The 18562-nt window shown below is 53.4% G+C and overlaps 1 protein-coding gene across 2 annotated transcripts in view; it reads left to right on the top strand.

Annotated features, from left to right (window-relative positions):
- The window catches only part of BRD1 (bromodomain containing 1), a 43229-nt gene that overhangs the window by 10792 nt on the left and 13875 nt on the right, over nt 1-18562 (top strand). For both annotated transcript variants that reach the window (XM_087814988.1, XM_016211707.2), the window contains 5 exons: nt 4185-4341; nt 10839-10970; nt 11356-11484; nt 11937-12249; nt 13995-14255. In XM_087814988.1, the coding sequence (XP_087671114.1) occupies nt 4185-4341; nt 10839-10970; nt 11356-11484; nt 11937-12249; nt 13995-14255 (992 nt within the window). The remainder of the gene's footprint in view (nt 1-4184; nt 4342-10838; nt 10971-11355; nt 11485-11936; nt 12250-13994; nt 14256-18562) is intronic.

Raw genomic sequence — 18562 nt, 5'->3', positions numbered from 1 at the left:
TGGTCTGGTTCATTCTCTGTATCTACAGGACAGTCAGGACCTGGTCTGGTTCATTCTCTGTATCTACAGGACAGTTAGGACCTGGTCTGGTCAGCCTCCTTTGGTCTGGACATTTCCACAGCTGCTCAGCATCTTCTGAGATGTTCCTTTTTTGTTTGTTTGTTTCTTTGATTTTTGTTAATCCTCACGTGAGCTGCTTTTTTTCTTTTTTAAGAGAGTTGAAGCGGGGAGGGGGGAGGGAGAGAAACATGGATGTGAGAGAGACACATTGATAGGCAGGTACATGCCCTTGACCAGGAATCAAACCTGTGACCCCCACGGTGAGCAGGCCAATGCTCTAACTGCTGAGCCACACTGGCCAGGGCTGAGATGTCCTGTTTTTAAAGAAGACAGCCCTTCCCCTTTAGTAGAGCTGGCCTCTCTCGGGTTTGTCTGGTGTTCTCATTGCTAATGAACGTATGCCCAGGTACCATGTAGGTGCCATGCATTCTCCCATCTGGACACAGTGATATTCCCTACTTCTTGGTGACTAAGGTGTTACCAGTGTCTCGGACTATTTCTGCTTTTGTTTCCTCTGGTGTCTGATCTGATGTCTTGTGTCCACGTGCCCCCCCCCCCACTCCTCTTCACCACCTAGAAGTTGAGTCTGTTCTTGCCTGGGTCATCTTCCCTATGAGGGCTAGAAATGAGTGTCCACCTCAGCCCTCCCTCCAGTTTTCCTTTCAGCAGATCCTTCGCTTCTCCTGATGTTGGTCAGGAGGTGCTAGTTTTCAGAGGGGCCCACCCCAGCAGGACCACAGAGTGAGGCTCAGATGTGCTGGGCAAGGTTGGGGCTGCTACAGGGAGGTGAGTATCTGGTGGGATTTCTAATAAAATTGGGCTCTGCCCAGTTCCTGACTTTGGAAATCTCAGCTCTTGGTTAGTGAGCCAAGGGAAGACCCCCTGCTGCAGGCCGCCACCTTGGTGCGACTGGGTGATGGCGTGCCCTTGCCAGGGTCATGGACGTGTGCACCCCAGGGATCTCAGAGCTCTATCCTCCTTGCGTCTGGAGCCTCAAGGTTTTCCCTCACTTAGGTACACAGCACGTTGAGCCAGCCTTTCTCCTCTGAGGGATGCTCTAGATATAACCCATCAAAGTAATTTTGAAAAGCAGTGTTGCACCTTCCACGTGTTCGAGTTGAAATCCAGTATTTTTCACCCTACACAGTGGAAAGGTATAATTTCGAGACTGTTGAAAGTTTGCACGTATCAAAAGGTGCGTCACTTCGGACACAGCTCTGTTTGCCAGGCATCCTCCGCTCAGGCTGACTGCTGACCAGCTGCTGTCCAGATGCTAGCCTGTCACTCGCTGGACTTGAGTGTTGAGGCTTCTTCCTGGCCGGGTTGTAATTGTACACACACGAGTAGAACCAGAGCAGCTGCTTAACCACAGGTGACCTGGAGTTGGGGCGCATCTTAGTGAAACAGGCTTCCAGGTCCCCGGACTTCCTGCACTGAGATGGGGTCTCTCTTAGTTCCGTTCCTGGTGTTTGTTACCATAGACATGAGTGCTGGAAACCTCGGTCACGTGTAGGTAGGTTGTATAAAAGCAGCTTTGTTGTAGCAGTGATGTACTTAGTTTTGAAAATGCCCTTCCAAGTTATATATCAAAATCACAAATTGATGTTTTATCAGCTGACCTGCAGTTTCTCCAGAAGCTAAAAGTGGACAGCTCCTGCCTTTGAGTCCACCACTGTCTCCTGGTGGGTCTCCGCGGGCTTCGGGCTTTTCCACCACAACTACCATGCACCTGTCACTTAGGCCTGTGTACCTTTCATTGGGGGGCATCTTGCTCCTAAGGTATCTTCAGAATGGCTTGAGAAAATCAAACTTTCAATCCTTTCAATATACCCTTGCCAAATACCACATTTAAAAAAAGTTTAAAATAGGGTACAAAATCAGAAAGTGTAAAAGCCATAGCTTAGTGAATGGGCTATAGGGCAGACATGCTGGTTACCACCATCCACCTGAGAAGGACCTGGCCAGCCCCCAGCCCCTCAGGGACCCTTTCCCATCCTGCTTACCCCTTTCCGAACACCAGGGTTTACTGTGCCTTTAAAAACATGAGTCCTTGAAGTCTCTCCTTTAAATGGCCCCTCTTGGGCTCTTATTGGAGTTTATGGAGGGGGCTGGCTCCCTATCCTGTCTCCGTCCCCGCCCCTCCACTGAGCATTTCCCCAGTTGGTTTCCCACATTCTTTTGCCCTCTGCTTGCTGAGTGGTGGTTGGGTTGGGGCGATGGGTGCAGATGGATGTGGTGGCTACCTTTAGTGTTGGCACCGCTGCTCTCGGGACCTGCTCTGTCCTTCCGGGAGCACATGGTGGGTGTCTGCCCAGTGCTGCTTTGGCACTCAGCGCCCCCCGCTCCTTTGTGACTCTGCTGCTCATGAGGTAGACCATTCGGTGCAGTCGCTCAATGAGCACTTTAGAACAGTTCTGAATGTATTTTCACCAAAGCTTTGTTGCTCACCCCTGTGGCTGTTGATAGCTCAGAAGTCCTCATTCTAGAGGAGACGGTAGCTTGTTTTATGAGACAGAATCTACTTGTAAGCATGTTGCCAAACAGCACTTCGTTGAACCTTGAAATTGTTAAAAGATACTTTTATCTACATTGCTTCATTTGACCATGGAAATGACCCAGTGTATGTGTGTTAGAATGGTGGTTTGGGTGGACAGAGATGGGGCACTGTATGTGCTAAGATTTATGCACTCACCGCACCTGTGTGATGCCTTAGGCAAAAACAAAACCCCACCCCAAACAGCACCTGTGAGGTGCCCAGCACCAGCCCCGCCACAGCCCCATGTGTGGGGGCTGCATACAGAGCCTGGGCGCCCAGTGCACCTCCTGTCGTCGCTTGTTGCTGAGGTGTGTGACCAGGTGTCCTTCAGTGTGCAGGCCTGTGGCCCCTTGGTCAAGGGCAGGCTGTGGACACACTTGGGTTCCGGGTCTGCCTATGGAGGCGGAGGCTCTTGGCACCTTCTTGGGGCTTGATACATGACAGGGCCACTTCTGTAAAGCCCCACGGTCAGGTCCCTCCAAAGGATTCGAGCCGTGTCCTGCCACAGGAGGTGGTCTAGGGTCCAGGAGGAGGGCAGCTGTGGGCGATTCATGCCCTTCAGAACTCAGCCCGGAGGCCAGCCAGGAGCAGCGCGGTTTGGACAGTCTGAGAAATGCACCAGAGCCACCGTCTTTCAGGGCAGGAGCATCATGGCCTGGACATGGTTGAGCTGGGGGTCCTCTTACAATTTTGTTTTTTGGTTATTTTGTAAAACTTTTGATTTGCATTCTTCAAAAAGTTTGGTCTTAAAATTCCTTGATTTTTGTCCTGACGTTTTGATTGTGGTGTACAGTGAGGAATGTCTTCTTGTTGCATTTTTTGTTGTTCTTAGTTTAGATTGAACTTAGGTTACCTTTCAGTGTCCTTGTGAAGCAAATTGATGAGTTGCTCTTCGTTTCATCAGGAGGGTGATAACTAGGGAAAGGGGAGCTTTCTGGGAACCCGAAGGGTCATTAAATGGTCATCCTCCCACCCACCCCCACCCTCCGGCCATTTTACAAAGCCCTTGCATTTTATAGTTCACAAAATGAAGTAGTCGCAGGAGAATGGAAAACGCCCAGTGTCCTTCCAGTGAGTAGTAGCCCCTTTGTCTCCAGCCCGGCCCTGGCTGCTGCTTCTACCTTGAGTTGTCTTTCCCATCTCTTCTCCTCTGAGGTGACCGAGTGTGACTGGTGCCCCGCATATGCCCACCCTTCCTGGGAGGCAGCTGTTCTGAGGGATCCATTGCCACTGTGCTGTAGCCGGCGGAGCATCCCAGACGCTGCTCACAGCCTGCGTGACGGGGAGAGCACCACAGGGAAGGAGTTTTGGGACAGGCAGAGCTTTGTGTCAGCATGTTTTCTTCTAGGATTTAGTGTGGGGGATGTGAGTGGTGAAAGTGGAGGAGGCTGTGGACAGCAGGAGAAGGTGGACTGTGTTTCAGCAGAACCAGGGGCAGCAGGATGGAGCATTGATGCGCCATGATGAGGGAGGAACACGTGTGAACACGTGTGGTTTTTTAAAAGCAGCACTGTCGTTTCCAGTTTCCATGATGAAAACATGTTAATGTACTGCTTTCAAGCTAAACTCTGAGTTTTTCGTGTTTTAGATTAAATAGGATTGCGAATCAGGTGGCCATTCAGCGGAAGAAGCAGTTTGTTGAGAGAGCCCACAGCTACTGGCTACTCAAAAGGCTCTCTAGGAATGGCGCTCCCCTGCTGAGGCGACTCCAGTCCAGCCTGCAGTCCCAAAGAAGCACGCAGCAGGTACGTGCCCTCGAACACCTCTCGGTGTGTCTCGTCCTCCTGACTGCTGAGCAGACGTAGCAGCCCCCAGGAGCCAGCGCCTGCCTCTCAGGTTCCAGGCCTCTCATCTGTGGAGCCCAGTGTTGTCTGATCCTAGAAGCCAGTGAGGACCTACACTTGTCCCGGGCTGCTGGCTGTGGGTTGCACAGGTGACTTTCATTGGTTCATGCCCCCCAGTGGTCCTGCATTTGGCTTCTGCTTCCTTCCCCCACTCTGCACACGTCGGGAATCTCTGGGGAAGGGAAAGCTGTAGCTGTGCTGGCTACGAGTGGTGGGGTCCCAGGGAGGCAGTGGCAGCAGGTGAGGCCCGGGACCTATGGGTGTGGGTCAGAGCTGGACTAGGTGTTTGTGTTTTGGAAACGTTGTGCACGAGTGATGTATTAAAAGTGCCTTTCTCTGCAGGCTGGGTTAGTTAGTGTTGACCGCAGTGGAGAGGGCAGGAAGCAAGAGCTGAGATGAGAGAGGGAACAGGTTTGGTTTTTATAGGAATTTTTTCTTCATTTTTTATAGTTTTCATTTATTTTTTGTTTATCGTCACCTGAGGATATTATTTCCCTTGACTTTTAGAAAGTGGAGGGGGAGAGAGAGTCTCTCTCTCTCTCTCTCTCTCTGATTGGTTGCTTCTCACATGAGCCCCACCTGGGGCTAAGCATCAAACCTGCAACCCAGGCACGTGCCCTTGACCAGGAATTGAACCCGTGACCCTTTGGTGCACAGGCTGAAGCTCTAACCAGCGAGCTGCTCTGGCTGGGCGGATTTTGCTTTGTAAAAGAACAGAACCAGTGCTTGCTCCGGCAGCATACATACTGAGGTTGGAATGATAGAGGTTAGCATGGCCCCTGCTCGAGAACAGCACGCAGACTTGTGAAGCACTCTGTAAAAAAAAACAGAAACCAAACAAGCTCTTACTTTTAGTACTTAATTTGGATCTATAGAGCCATCTGATACTATAAAGCAGTTCCGAAAATATGGATTTAGAAAGTCAGAAGTTGGCTATATAACAGTTTGAAAACAACGGTCATTTGCTCATTGCCCCAGTTCTTGGCTGGCGTTGTCCACTTGCTCTGTGCTCCGTGGTTGGCCTCTGGGTGTGGCCACCTCCTTGGGTTGAGAGGCTGAGAGGACTCTGCGGAAAGTGGAGTCTAGTCAGTTCCCTTGCTGCTCCCTCTGTCCTGGGCACACAGAAGGACTACCCTCTGACGAGCTGGAGTTGGATCCTGTGTGGCTTCTGTACCACCACTGTCTAAATGGTTCCGTTGCTCTGTCCCTTTTGCTGCCGAGGTGCTAGGTGCTGAGCAAGGCCAAGGGAGTGCTGCTAGACACAGCAGGACGTGGTGCTCTGGGTGGGCAGGGATAGGGCTCTGGATCTGGCAGGTGGCTGGTTTGGGGGGGGTTCTCTGGTGGGGAGTATCTCGGGCCTTTGGCGGCCAGTGCTGTGTTCTCTGGTTGGGCAACACTCCCTGGTGGGCTGTTCTGGCTTTAAAGTTGGTCCCACTGAGCAAGAACTCCGTCCCTCCAGTGTCACCACCCTCCACTATGCCTGCCACTGAGGACAGGCCTAGACAGATGTTTTTAGTTGTTGGCGAATCAGCATCTTGCTACGTCTTGAGGTGTCACTTTTCATCTCTGTGCCATCCCTTCTTAGTCACAGTGTGTCCTGAGCTGAGTGTGTCCCTCTCTACCTCGTTGCCCTGGCCTGGACATTGACGTCATTCTTAGGGAATCCGTCCTGTTAACGTTTCTGAATTCTGTGGTGACAAAACAGGTAATTTACGTATTAACACGTTGAAATGCTCAGTTTTTTAAAATTTGGATTTTAATGTCTTTTTTTTCGTATTTTCTAAAAACCAAAGAGAAACTGTTAAGATTCTGGGCCTCTACAAGATGGGATGTGCCCCCTGACCCTTCTCTGCCTCAGGGCTTGAGGGGTGTGCTTCTTGGACCCCGCTGCCCTTTTGAGGGTGTGGTGATTGAGCCTCTCTCCTCTCAGTGGTTCAGGGCTGGGTGTGGGTGTCCGGAGGGATCTGAATGGCAGCCGTGCAGTGTGCCAGCACACGTGGTCTCAAGTGTGGTGAGGGATGGAGTGTGTGGCAGGTTCAGGCCTCTGTGTCTGTGTAGACGGGCATTGCCTGCCTTGTCTGGGTTCAGGGTCCAGCACACTGACAGCGGCTCCCTTAACCCAAGGTCTTGGCTACCTTGGGCACACACATTGATGAGTCCGGGCTTTGTGAGCATCCTGACGTGCTGCTGGCCTGCTGAGTGGTCAGCTGCCTGCTCCATCTGCCACTGGGATGGCTGACAGCTTTGGACACATTCCTTGTTTCTCCTTGTGCCCGCTTGTGGGCCCCGGAGGCCTGGGCGCATGCGCAGCCTGCACTCACTGAGCCGAGTCTGGACCTCCAGTCTACCCTCAACCTTTGTTTTTTTTTAAAAAAATATGTCTTTATTGATTTCAGAGAGAGGAAGGAAGACGGAGAGAAAGAGAAACGTCAGTGATGAGAGAGTCATTGATCGGCTGCCTCCTGCATGCCCCCGACTGGGGTTTGAGCCCATAACCTGGGCACGTGCCCTGACTGGAAATTGAACCATGATCTCCTGGATCCTAGGTCGATGCTCAAGCGCTGAGCCACGCTGGCTGGACATACCCTCAACTTTTGTGTCTGATCTGGGATCTTGCCTTTGTTGGTGATGCCTGCTTAGCTGACGCGCTGCATGTTCATCCCTCTACTTTGGGAATGGAGTTTGTGTTCCCGTCAGGGCTATGCCAGGACTCACGTCCATGGGACTCCTGGCTGGAGCTGGCGTGTCCTTAGTATGTGCTGACGAAATGTGGAACAGGAGTTTGGGACCAGAGCCTGCAAGGCCTCCAGTGTGAGAGAAGGGGCTCTGGGAGCAATGAAATGAGGTGTGTGTTGTGGGGGATCAGGACACTGAGGTAGGGTGATGCAGAGAAACGGGAGAACTAGAGGATGCAGACCCAGGGCACTCGTCTGTCATAGAGCCATGGATGAACCATGGGGTTTGCACACATGGGCCCGCTGAGAGACGACGGGACTGGGCAGGGGCACGGAGTACACAGCTCAGCTCATGTGGTCTGTTGGGGCAGTGGTGGTTGGACCAGGTTTGGGGGCATGGAAGTGGGAGGAGGAGGGGCAGGGAGGGAGGAAGGTGAGGACCTGTCCACACTGAGAGGCTTTCTCTTGGGGGAGCCTGTGAACACCTGCCTGTGTCTCAGGAGGCATTGATGACACATGGTGAGAAATCAGTTATCTTAGATTTGCCTCCTGTCACACAGGTAAGTTTGTAAGGGCAAGAAGACAGAAACAAATGTGGGCTCTCACAGGAAAGTCACAGATATGGGTCCATACCAGTCGGCTTGGTCAGTGTGGAGCCCTGGAGTGTGCCGCGGTTTGCGGCAGGGTGTTCCTAACATGGCTGTGGAGCGTGCTCCCGGCCTGTGTGGGCTGCTGCCCAGACGTGGGTGGGTACTTTGTGGGAAGGACAGGAGCGGTGGTGGAAGGGTTGCTCCAAAACCACTTTTAAGGGTTGATTTTTTTTGGGGGGTTCCAGAGCAGTAATGTTACACACTGAAGGCTGGTGTGATCTTAATGTTTTTTGAAGCTTTAAAAATACTTGCTGTCAGAGCTTACTTTGATTCATCTGTTTGTGTTTCTGGATGTCTTCCGAGCTGGGCCCTGGAAGAGGTCAGGTGCAGCCTTTTTCTCCTGTGTCTGACCTCCGTGGAGGAGGTGAGGGCGTGGACAGACAGACAGGACCAGCTATTCTGAGGGTAAATGAGGCGCCTCAGGTGGCTGGGCGCTCCTGGGGCCCCTGCACTGCAAGCCGTGCTGCTACAGGATGGTGCCTCCTCGTGGTCTCTCCGGAGCCCGCCAAGGCCTGGTCTGGCCTTCACCCTCCTGGAGTTCAAGGCATCAGGTTCAGCAGCAGGAGCCAGCCCCCCCAGAACCTACTTCAGGGGCTTGGACCCCACTGCCCCTTGGAGTCTTCTACCATATAGTGCCTGGGACTTGGGGGGATGTGTTGGGCATTCACCCTGTGGAGCCGGTCTGCCCTATCCGCCAGCATGGATTTTGATCTGACCGAGCTGGTCCTCGTGGAGGGGCCTGGCTGTCGCCCCAGCAGTGGGCATCCTTGTTCATCGAGGGGAAGTTGGCTCGGTTTCAAGTATGGTCTTTTAAAATCCTCTTTAGGTAGCTTTTTGGTGCGAGAAACAACCACTTCTGGCCCACTTTGGGGTCTTCCAGGATTGGTTCTACATGAAAATAAAGACCACTCAGGAGCTGGGTCAGAAAACTTGGGCCCTTTGGTTAGGTGAGGCCTCCACATGCATCTTGGTCCTCCAGCCAGGGCAGTGAGCACAAGTGCACAGGCACCACCTGCGGTTACCATCCTGGTACCCGATGCTTTCAGATACTCTTCGGGACCTTGGTTTTCGAAATCCACCTCTTTATGCATTTGCCGGCCTGTTTATACCACTGACATTACTAGGGACTCCTGATGCCTGAGATTTTTTTTTGAACTAAATTTATTGATTTTTTTTTTTTTTTGAGAGAAACATAGATTAGCTGCTCCACTTAATGATGCATTTGTTGGTTGATTTTCTATTTTTTAAAATATATCTTTTATTGATTTCAGAGAGAGGAAAGGAAAGGGAGAGAGAGAGACGTCTGTGATGAAAGAGTCATTGATCGGCTGCCTCCTGCACGTCCCCGACTGGGGATCGAGCCCATAACCTGGGCATGTGCCCTGACCAAGAATCGAACCCCAATAGCCAGGTCAACAAGCCACGCCTGGCCGAGCATTGGTTGATTCTTGTATGTGCCCTGACTGTGGATCAAACCCACAACCTTGGCACATCAGCACGATGCTCTAACCAATGGACCTGTCTGGACAGGGCGATGCATGAGAATTTTAAAGAACATGGAGTTATCCTGGTTGGTTGGTTGGTTGATTGATTCTGAGGCCACGTTTCTTGGTCCCCTGAACCCAGGTCCATGGCTGGAGCATCCATACCTGGTCTCACTCCCTCCTGTGCCTCTGTGTGTCCCTTACTGCAGCTCTTATTAGAAAGTAGTGTCTACTCTCCAGGCAGAGCTCTCCCCTTCCTCTGCCAGGTGTTCAGACTGGGAGTAAGGCAGCTGGATGTCAAGGGCGGGGGCCTCGGGTTGGGGGCCAGTCCTGTGTCAGCCCTGTCTGGGTGGAGTGGGCAGAGCTGTCCAGAGAGAGAAAAGAGGGTTTGACAAGTGTATGCTCTGGAAACATGGTGAATGGCTGGCTGAGGCTGTAGGTGAGTGTGTCCCAGGAGTGGGAAGGGGAGCAGTCTGAGGTGAGACCTTTCCTTGGTCCAGGGAGACATGCACATAAAGTTGGAATAGGATCGGGGTGTCCTGGGCTGCTGTGATCAGAACCTGCAACAGGGACAGATTTGAGTATCTTAGCAGAGTGTGGTTTCAGCAGTTTCGTTGGCTGTGCTGGGTCTGTCGTGGGGGTTGTGGTTGGGCAGAGGGTGGGCCTTCAGCAGACAGGACATGAGGAATGGGCCCAGTTCTGGGCATGTGGACTTTGTGGTTCGGTGTCACTAGCGGGCAATCGAAGGTGGGCCCAGGAGTGGAATTGAGGATGGGCAGCTGCTGTGGGAGTGAACAGTGATCCCCTCGGGCCTACACACACCCTGAGGGACAGGAAAGGTAGTGTGCAGAAGTGAATGGGAGGTAGCTGTGTGGAGCCTGGAGAGGAGGGTGAGGTAGGACACGAGGTTGACATGCTGGGGCCAGCCTGGGGCAGGGCTGGTCGGGTGCTGCATCGGCAGGGACACGGAGCATCTGTGGTTTTCATTTTCTGCACTGGGGTGGTCCTGTTGGGCTGTCGGGGGCTTCCGCCATGGTCAGGACCACGTGTCAGCTTGGTTGGAAGTGCATCAGGCGGGCGTTGTGCATCCTGGCACCACAGCCCTAAGCCCCCCCCCCCCCTTTGTTACCCCATCTGCTCTCCTACCACCTCTGTTTCTTTGACTTCTCAGTACAACATTCTCAGGGTTGAAACATAGAATGGAAACAGGTAAACGCATGTCCAGAGCACAGACCCACCTGTATGGGCTTAGCTGGCAGCCAGGATTGCCAGCCTGGGTGTTTTCTGTATTTTGTTTCTTCCCCAGGCTGCTGCCTTATTCTCAGGGTCCAGGAGGTGGGAGCCCCACCCCATCCTGAGGTCAAGGAGAGTGGCTGCTCTCGTCACAGGCCCTTTTGCTTCTTCGGTCCTGAGAAGGCCTCTTGCCCTCCACCTGTGGGGACCCTGGTGCGCACTGCGGGGTGGAGCCTGCACCCTGCTCAGCCCCGCTGCTGCCCCTGTGCTCTCTGGGGCCTATGGGGAGGGCTGGGCTTCTGCCGCCGCCGTGGGTGCCTAAGGCCGACTTTCAGCTTTTTGATTTGTTTTCACAGAGAGAGAACGACGAGGAGATTCAGGCCGCCAAAGAGAAGCTGAAGTACTGGCAGCGGCTGCGGCACGACCTGGAGCGCGCACGCCTGCTGATCGAGCTCCTGCGCAAGCGCGAGAAGCTCAAGCGGGAGCAGGTGAGGCCCCGCGTGGGGTGTGGGCTTCGCAGGGTGTGGGTGGGCTTTTTAGGCCTGCTCAGCCGTCCTCGCACCCTGGGTGGTAGGCAGCTCTGTGGAGGGGTGACACTGACGCCCTGAAGGATGCCTGGGAGGGGTGGGGGCAGCGTGGCTTCCAGTATAGTGGTTGGGATACATGGGGCCCGGCAAGGTGGGGGCCAGGGAAGCACCCACTGGGTGTTTGCGGGGAGCCATGTGTGGCGTGCCTTGACCTAGGCCGCCAGGAGTTGGGAACTTGTATTGGCTGTGGACCGTGGGACAGTGCTGAGCAGTCATGGGACAGGGAGTGGATGTGTGCAGACAGGGTTGCCTCATGGTGTCAGTGCTGAGCACACGTGTTCTCCAGGTGAAGGTGGAGCAGATGGCACTGGAGCTGCGGCTGACCCCGCTCACGGTGCTGCTGCGTTCCGTCCTGGACCAGCTGCAGGACAAGGACCCGGCTCGCATATTCGCCCAGCCGGTGAGCCTGAAGGAGGTGGGTGTGCACACGGACCGCGCGCCCTGCTCCCCTTAGCACACGCCGACCAGGTAGACACATGATCGCTTGTTTTCCTCAGTTCTCAATTTTATCTAACCTATTCCTTAAGTTATAAAAGTGGTACATCCCATTGTAAAATATTAGAAATGAGGTGGGTTACAGTTCTCGCTTAGAAAGAACCTCAGCAGTTGGGGAGGGTCTCCCCAGCCGGGTTCAGCAGTTACTCTGGTTTTAATGAAGGGAGCTTGAGTCAGCAGCACCCGTGGGATGTGGGTGTAAGCTCGGTGTGTCTCAGTGCTGCCACTTGTTAGTGTGAGAGTCATTTGTGCTGTGTGTGCATGCGTGTGCGTGTCTGTTGCATGTGCGTGAGACTCCGTGTGTAGCGTGTGTGCCAGCTCTCTAGAATGAAAACGAGTCCTTTCTGTGTGCTATTGCTCCTCTTGCATCAGGTGCCAGACTACTTGGACCACATTAAACAGCCCATGGACTTTGCCACAATGAGGAAGCGGTTAGAGGCTCAAGGGTACAGAAGCCTCCCTGAGTTTGAGGAGGACTTTGACCTCATTGTGGACAACTGCATGAGGTACAACGCCAAGGACACGGTGTTCTACAGAGCCGCGGTGAGGCTGCGCGACCAGGGTGGTGTCGTCCTGAGGCAGGCCCGGCGCCAAGTGGACAGCATTGGATTCGAGGAGGCCTCAGGGGTGCACCTGCCGGAGCGGCCTGCTGCGGCCCCTCGGCGGCCTTTCTCCTGGGAGGATGGTAAGCGCGGGCCCCGGGCACAGGAGTGCAGGGGAGGGCGATTCTCCTGCAGGCTCTGCGTCAGCTCCACCCGACAGGACTGGAGTGTGGACCACATGTGATTTACGTTCTCTAGGGGCCTGGTGAAGAAAAGGGGGGGAGAAGGCAGAGTTTATTTCAGTAGCACACCTCTAACCCAGCACACCTGAAGTATTGTGAACTTAACGTGGTCAACATAAAAGTCACCGGGCATAGTTTTCATTGGTTTTATTTTTTTCTTTGCCACCTGAGGTGTGTTTTACCCTCAGCCCCTCTGTTCAGACCAGCCACGTTGCAGGTGCCCACTTGAGAGAGATGCATGATGTGCCGCATGTGGGGCAGCCCAGGTCTACCTGGTGTAGCCCAGGAAGCAGTTCAGTTGGGGGCTTGGACCCAGGGTGGGTCTCTGTCTCCCGAGGATACTGTTGGCTGTGTGTAAAGTGAACAGAAGCAAGCACACGAACTTCAGCTGCCTTTCTGTTTACCCTTCACTCCTGGTTTGCGTGCTGCAGAAAGGGCCTCAGGACTCCAGCTGCCTCTTTTGAGCATGGGCACATGCCTCCCTTACACGTCAGAGCTGTCTGCACTTGTTCTGTTCTTGGAGGTTGGGCTGCCCTCCCGCCACCACGCCCTGGCCACCACACCCTGGCTACCACCAGACTTCCTGGAGCAGGAAGGGGCGTGGGGGCCTCAGTGTTGGGCGTTTCAGAAAATGGCTGTGTGAGTTGCTGTGAAGTTGCCTCAGTAAATTAGGATGAGAAGTCCTAATTTATTTCTTCCTCAGTATTAGGGTAGGGTCATAGGTGAGCTGGTGCACCAAGTGTCTCCTGCCAGATTTGCATGGGCACCAAGTGTCCACCTTCTGTGCCAAGGTCTATGGGTTGTGGTGCAGGCGGGGAGCTGTCCCTGCTGTGCTTAAAGAATCTGCAGATAAACCAAGGCGTTTTTCTTTGGAGCTTCAGATGACATGATCTTTGTTTATGTGACTGTTTCTGAGGTGGTATTGCCCATGAAGTTTTGTTAAGAGTGATGATAGGGATTCCAGCCTGGCCCTTGTGTTTCAGGCATCTTATCTACTTCCCTGTGCTAATGTCTCCTTTACTAGGTGCTTCTAAGGGCGCATCTGTGCTGGGGGAGGAGCTTTACTTGTTGCATAGCCCTGCTTGTCTGTTTCCTCCCGCTTCCTCTCCTCTGCCCCACCCTGTCTCAGGTAGCTCTAAAAAGTAGTTCTTTTTTTAGTGGCCTCTCACTAAGGTAATTTGTGCTTCAATAATTTTGGTTTTTTGCTGAGATTGAAACTGCTAGGGATTTTTCTGGTAAATGTGCCTGAAGTTCACAATTATCTGTGAATTGTGCAGCCCAGTTATAATCAAGCTGCACAACCACTTGGGTCTGGCCACCGAGCCCAGAGTTGGTTGTTGTGCACAAACAACCCTAACCTGGGCACTGGCATGAGTTTGCTCAGGGCTCTGTGCCGGCCTCCCCTTCACGGGAGGGCGTCCTGTGTCTGCCTCCTGCCCCATGTGCCTCCTCCATATGAAAAGCACGTCTCCCTGTGGCAGCAACCTGTCCTGGGTTTAGCACATGAATGGAGGGGCCGGGCACGTGGCTGAGCAAGGGGTTGTGGCCAAGGGCAGTTTGCGAGGTGGTGGAGGTGGTGGGGTTTTCTTATCTTGGAAGGCAGCACAACATTTGATGACTAATGGACGTACGTTCTTTGACTTCAGTGGACAGGATACTGAACCCGGCCAACAGGGCCCACATGGTCCTGGAGGACCAGCTGAGGGAGCTGCTAGACAAACTGGACCTGACATGCTCCATGAAGTCCAGCGGGTCAAGGAGCAAGCGGGCCAAGTTACTGAAAAAGGAGATTGCTCTCATTCGAAACAAGCTGAGCCAGCAGCACAGCCAGGCCCCGCCCGCGGAGTCAGGTACTGGAGGCTTTGAAGAGGAAGGTGCTCAGCTGGGGCAGGAGACGGGGGAGGAAGGTAAGCACAGCGCCGTCCCAGTGTCAGTCTTCCCGAGGCCTCGGATCACCTGACTGACCCCCTGCCATCCACTGGGCGTTTTATTCCCTTACAGTCATGCCATCAGTGCTGTTTTGGCACTTAAATAGTACTAAGTTTAAGGCACAGGGTAAGATTATTTCTTAGCTGGGTCCTGAAAAGCTATTTAAAAAGGACGCTTAGATCTTGTACAGCCATCCAAGTGCTTGAAGAGGAGAGATGGCCGTGTGGCAGGACCAATGGCCTTGTCTTCTGTGTGCACCAGCAGGGAGAGCCATTTACTGTGCATGAGATGATCAGGGGTGGCTTTAAAGTACCCTCCCCACATGCTCCTCTCTGAGGTCTGGAAGGGTGGGATGGTAATGTGGGCACCGGTCACTGGAGCGCAGGCAGTGGGGCCAGAGCCACCTCTGTCAGGGCTGGCCAGCCCCTGAGCTGCCCGAGGAACCCCACAGACAGCAATGTCTCACCACTCTCATACTTCATGTGTGGAACATGGAAGGCGGCTTACCTTGATCCTAGTTGGCGTGTATCTGGGAGCAGAGCAGGGCAGCAGACATGTTTCTGTGGACCAGAAATATACAGTGGAGCATAATGTGCCCACCAATAGCAAAGCTGGGGACCCCCAGCTTGGAACATGCAGATGGAACGTGCGGGGTAGGTTGTGTGCGGGCGGTGAACTCAGGTGGGAGCGTCAGTGGTTTGAGCAGGTGGAAGCTGCTAGGAAACCCTTTCCCTCTTTTTTTCCTTCTTCTAATTTTAGAGTAAGCACACTTCAGGGACACGCAAGAGAAAGTGGAGTAAGACTCCCCACCGTAGCCGGCAGTATGTGGTTTATGGTCTTTCTGAGTTTTTAAAAACAACACATACACATTGCCATTTGCTGCTTTAACAGAGCCTTGGCCTGCTCTAGGTGGCCTGTGTGTCCTGGTCTCAACCATGCGGCGTGTCCCGTGTGGTGCGCCGTGGTCTGCCAGCCCCCCGAGAAAGTGCTAGCTGTGACCTCTGAGTTTCACGGTTCTCATGGGTCACGGCTCCCATGTCCTGTTGCAGTAGGACGGGAGCCCTTGAGTGTCTCCGAGGAAGCGACCTCCTGTGCATACAGCTGACAAGCGGGTATGCCGCATTTTTCTCATTTTATGCCTGGTTTTCAGTTTTCTGATTTGTCAGTTTAGGTTACCGTAGCAAGGTGCAGGCTCTAACGCATTTCCTTTGGATGTGTAAATTATAGTTGGCTCTAGAACAGAGAAGAAGCTTCAGTTTTCCACACTCTCCCTGCCTGGAGGGTTTGGTTCTTGGGTACACTTGCTCACAAGGACCTTTGGCAGCCAGGCGTATCTGGAGTCCCAGGCTGCCCCACTTTTGTGCCTAGTGGGTCCTTGGAGTCCAAGGTGGCCCCACATTGTTAGGCCTGCTGCACCCCTGGGGAATGAGTGCCCTGAGATATCGCAGGATCTGTAGGCTAGGGGTCAGTGTGGGATACCCACTGTCCTCTGAGCCAGTCCCCTTCTCGTTGCCCAAGCTGTCGCTGTGGCCATGGCATTGTGTTTCTCTTGTGGGAAAATGACTCTGTGTATTATTTGTCCTGAAGAGTGTGAATTAGGGGGAGAGCTTGTCAACACATTGAATCACTGTCAGAATAGCTGATCTGAGCACTTTCTCTTCCCCAGCTGTCCGGGTCTTCTCACTGCAGAGTGTTGTGTGACCCTTCTTGTGCCTTTGTCAAGGGCTTCCTCCCCGGCATCGGGTCTGCACCCGAGGAGTGGTAGGCAGTCTCACCTGCCAGGCTGGAGCCCCCGTTAGGCCTGGTGCCTGGGAAGGCCACCTTTGCCACTTTGTGGCACTGGGGTTGTTTTAAAGGAAGCACACAAACTGGGATCTGAGATGAATGACTGCAAGGAGTTGCCTGTAGTGTGGGCCCGTGTTAAAAATAACCAAATACACAGAAAAAGCATTTCACTTTCAGCTGATGGGAAGGGAGATGGAGAGGAGAAAGCAGCCTGAAGTCCAGTGAGGGGGGTGGTGCCCACCATAAAGAGCAGGGACCTCCAGATGGAGCGGGTGAGTTATGTTTAATTCCATAAATGTTGGTGAAGATAGCCAAAATCAGCCGTTTATGTTACTACAGAAATGTGAACTTAGGAGACTTGAGATTCTTGGCACAAAAACCAAGGGTCTTCTAAAACAGTCTTCTAAACAAGGACTCAATATTATCACACCTAAAACAGTAGTAATTCCTTAATATCTTGTGTGTAATTTAACATTTATGTGGTTACCATTCTAAGAACAGGAAAGTAATGGGTGGGTGTCAGGCCCACTGAGCCGCCCTTGTCTGAAGGAAGGGAGATCTCTTGGGCTCGGGGTCCCCAGAGACCTTCCTCTGATTGAGTCCCTGAAGGTGAGACAGCAGACCTGTCCCTATCAAGCACTCTCCGCAGTTTGGGGCCAGTGCTTCAGCGGCTGTGTGGTTGCCTCAGCTCCTAGTTTGTGTCTGTGGTCCAGTTTGGGGCTGTTTTTCCGAGGTGACTGTGGATCTGGGTGAGGCTCAGTTAGAGCTAGAGGTGGCACATCACAGAACCCATGTCACCTGGGAGTCCTTCGTGCAGTCAGCAGTAGAGGCCTGTCTTTGCTTCCACATGGAGTTTGGTTTCAGTTGACTGCCTGGGTGTAGGCAGCTTTGGGAGAAGAGGGAGCTGTGGGTTGGCAGGGAGAGGATTTCCTCACCAAGCCTCCGAATGGGGCTTTTTCCCTCGGTTTTGGAGTTGAGATCACGTTTTGAGCCCTACCATGCTGTTTTAGGACTGAGCCATCCCCTTGACTGGAGGCTCCTGGGGGCCTGCTTGTTCTGTGCAGCCGGCGGGATGCCCTGTGCCGGATTCTGCTTTATGACATCCACTGGTGAGGGCGAGGACCCTGTCGTGTGTGAGGACTCCCACATGGTGTGCAGTGCATGGGCGGTAGGGTGGGGGTGGTGACACCATCTGCACTGGGCTGGGCATGGCCGAGCATCTCTGTGGTGCTCCCAAGCCTTTCGTGGCTTTGCTATGGAAGCATTTTGATAGGTGTAGTTGGCGACCAGGTGTGTGAAGTGTTGTCCAACATGTGTGAGCTTGACTGGCAGCTGGGTGGGTCCGGAGAACAGCTGCTTCAGATTAGGCATCCCAGAGCAAGGTCTTGTGGCTGTCTTGCAGTCATGATATGTTTCAGTGAGTGGAATTTTGGATGCTGATTTTTATATTTACAAATTCAAGTTGCATAGAGTATATTCTAGAAGTTCATTGAGCTTTAAGTTCCCACACGGTTAAGTTATATATAGTTGTTTGCAGGCAATGACTTCTTAAAAGAACTTTCTTTCTTGTATGTTAGCATCCAGTGAGGTTTCCACCATAAGGTCATGCAGGGCACCCGCTCTGTTGCTGGCCGGGCCGGGCTGGGCTGGGCTGACCGGCGAGGTGGTGCAGCCAAGGTTCACCAGGCACATGAGATTTTATGGACCCACACCAGGTCCACGCCTGCTCCCTTAATGCCTTGGATATCTTTCTGTGACTGGCCGTGGTGGTGGTCTCTCAGTGACTGCAGAATAGGGACAGTGGGTGAGCAAGTGTGGCTGGAAGGAAGGGTCAGAACACCCTTCTGGTGAGGTCCCCTTTGCGTCTGGTGTGGGGCTCCTGTGAGGGCAGGAGAAGCCCATGTAGACAGTGTGAGAGGTGTGAGAGGGTGTGGACCATAGTGGTCCCCCTGTGTCTGAGGCCAGGGACACAGGCACGTGTTGGCTGCTGCCCTGCAGGACTGGGTGGGCCCTGGGGCCAAGGTTGGCCTTGGAGTAGGGGATGGGCTGGGGTGGCTGGTGCAGGGCCTGGCTGTGCGCTAGGAGAAGCCAGCAGGGAGGAGCAGCCACAAAGGGGCAGGTGGGGCTCCGCAGGACCACCTGGCCAGGACCGGGGTGAACCTCTGCAGGTGCCCTGATAAGCACTTCTCGTGTAATGGGCAGAACGAGTGCTTGATGTGAGGGCTTGAGGTACAGGCCAGAGGGAGGACGAAGAGGCAGGAGGCTGGCTGAGGATCTGCTGGAGGAGAGGATGGCTGCCGCCGAGCTCCCGAGGTGTGCTGTTCGCAGAAGGCCTTCAGCAGGACTCCATGTGCCCTCATGGTCTATCTGTCAGTGTCTCCTGTGTTTTGGAAATACTGTTTCTTACATTTGTTAGTGACTTTAAGCAATGGTAGGAAGAATTTTCACCAGCCGACATGTCAGTGTGACCTGTGATTCAGCATCCCACTCGCAGATGTCC

This window comes from Miniopterus natalensis, chromosome 2 (assembly GCF_054644295.1).
Source record: "Miniopterus natalensis isolate mMinNat1 chromosome 2, mMinNat1.hap1, whole genome shotgun sequence".
NCBI lineage: Eukaryota > Metazoa > Chordata > Mammalia > Chiroptera > Miniopteridae > Miniopterus > Miniopterus natalensis.
The sequence above is the reverse complement of the archived record's forward strand: the minus strand, read 5'-3'. Positions and strand labels throughout refer to the sequence as shown.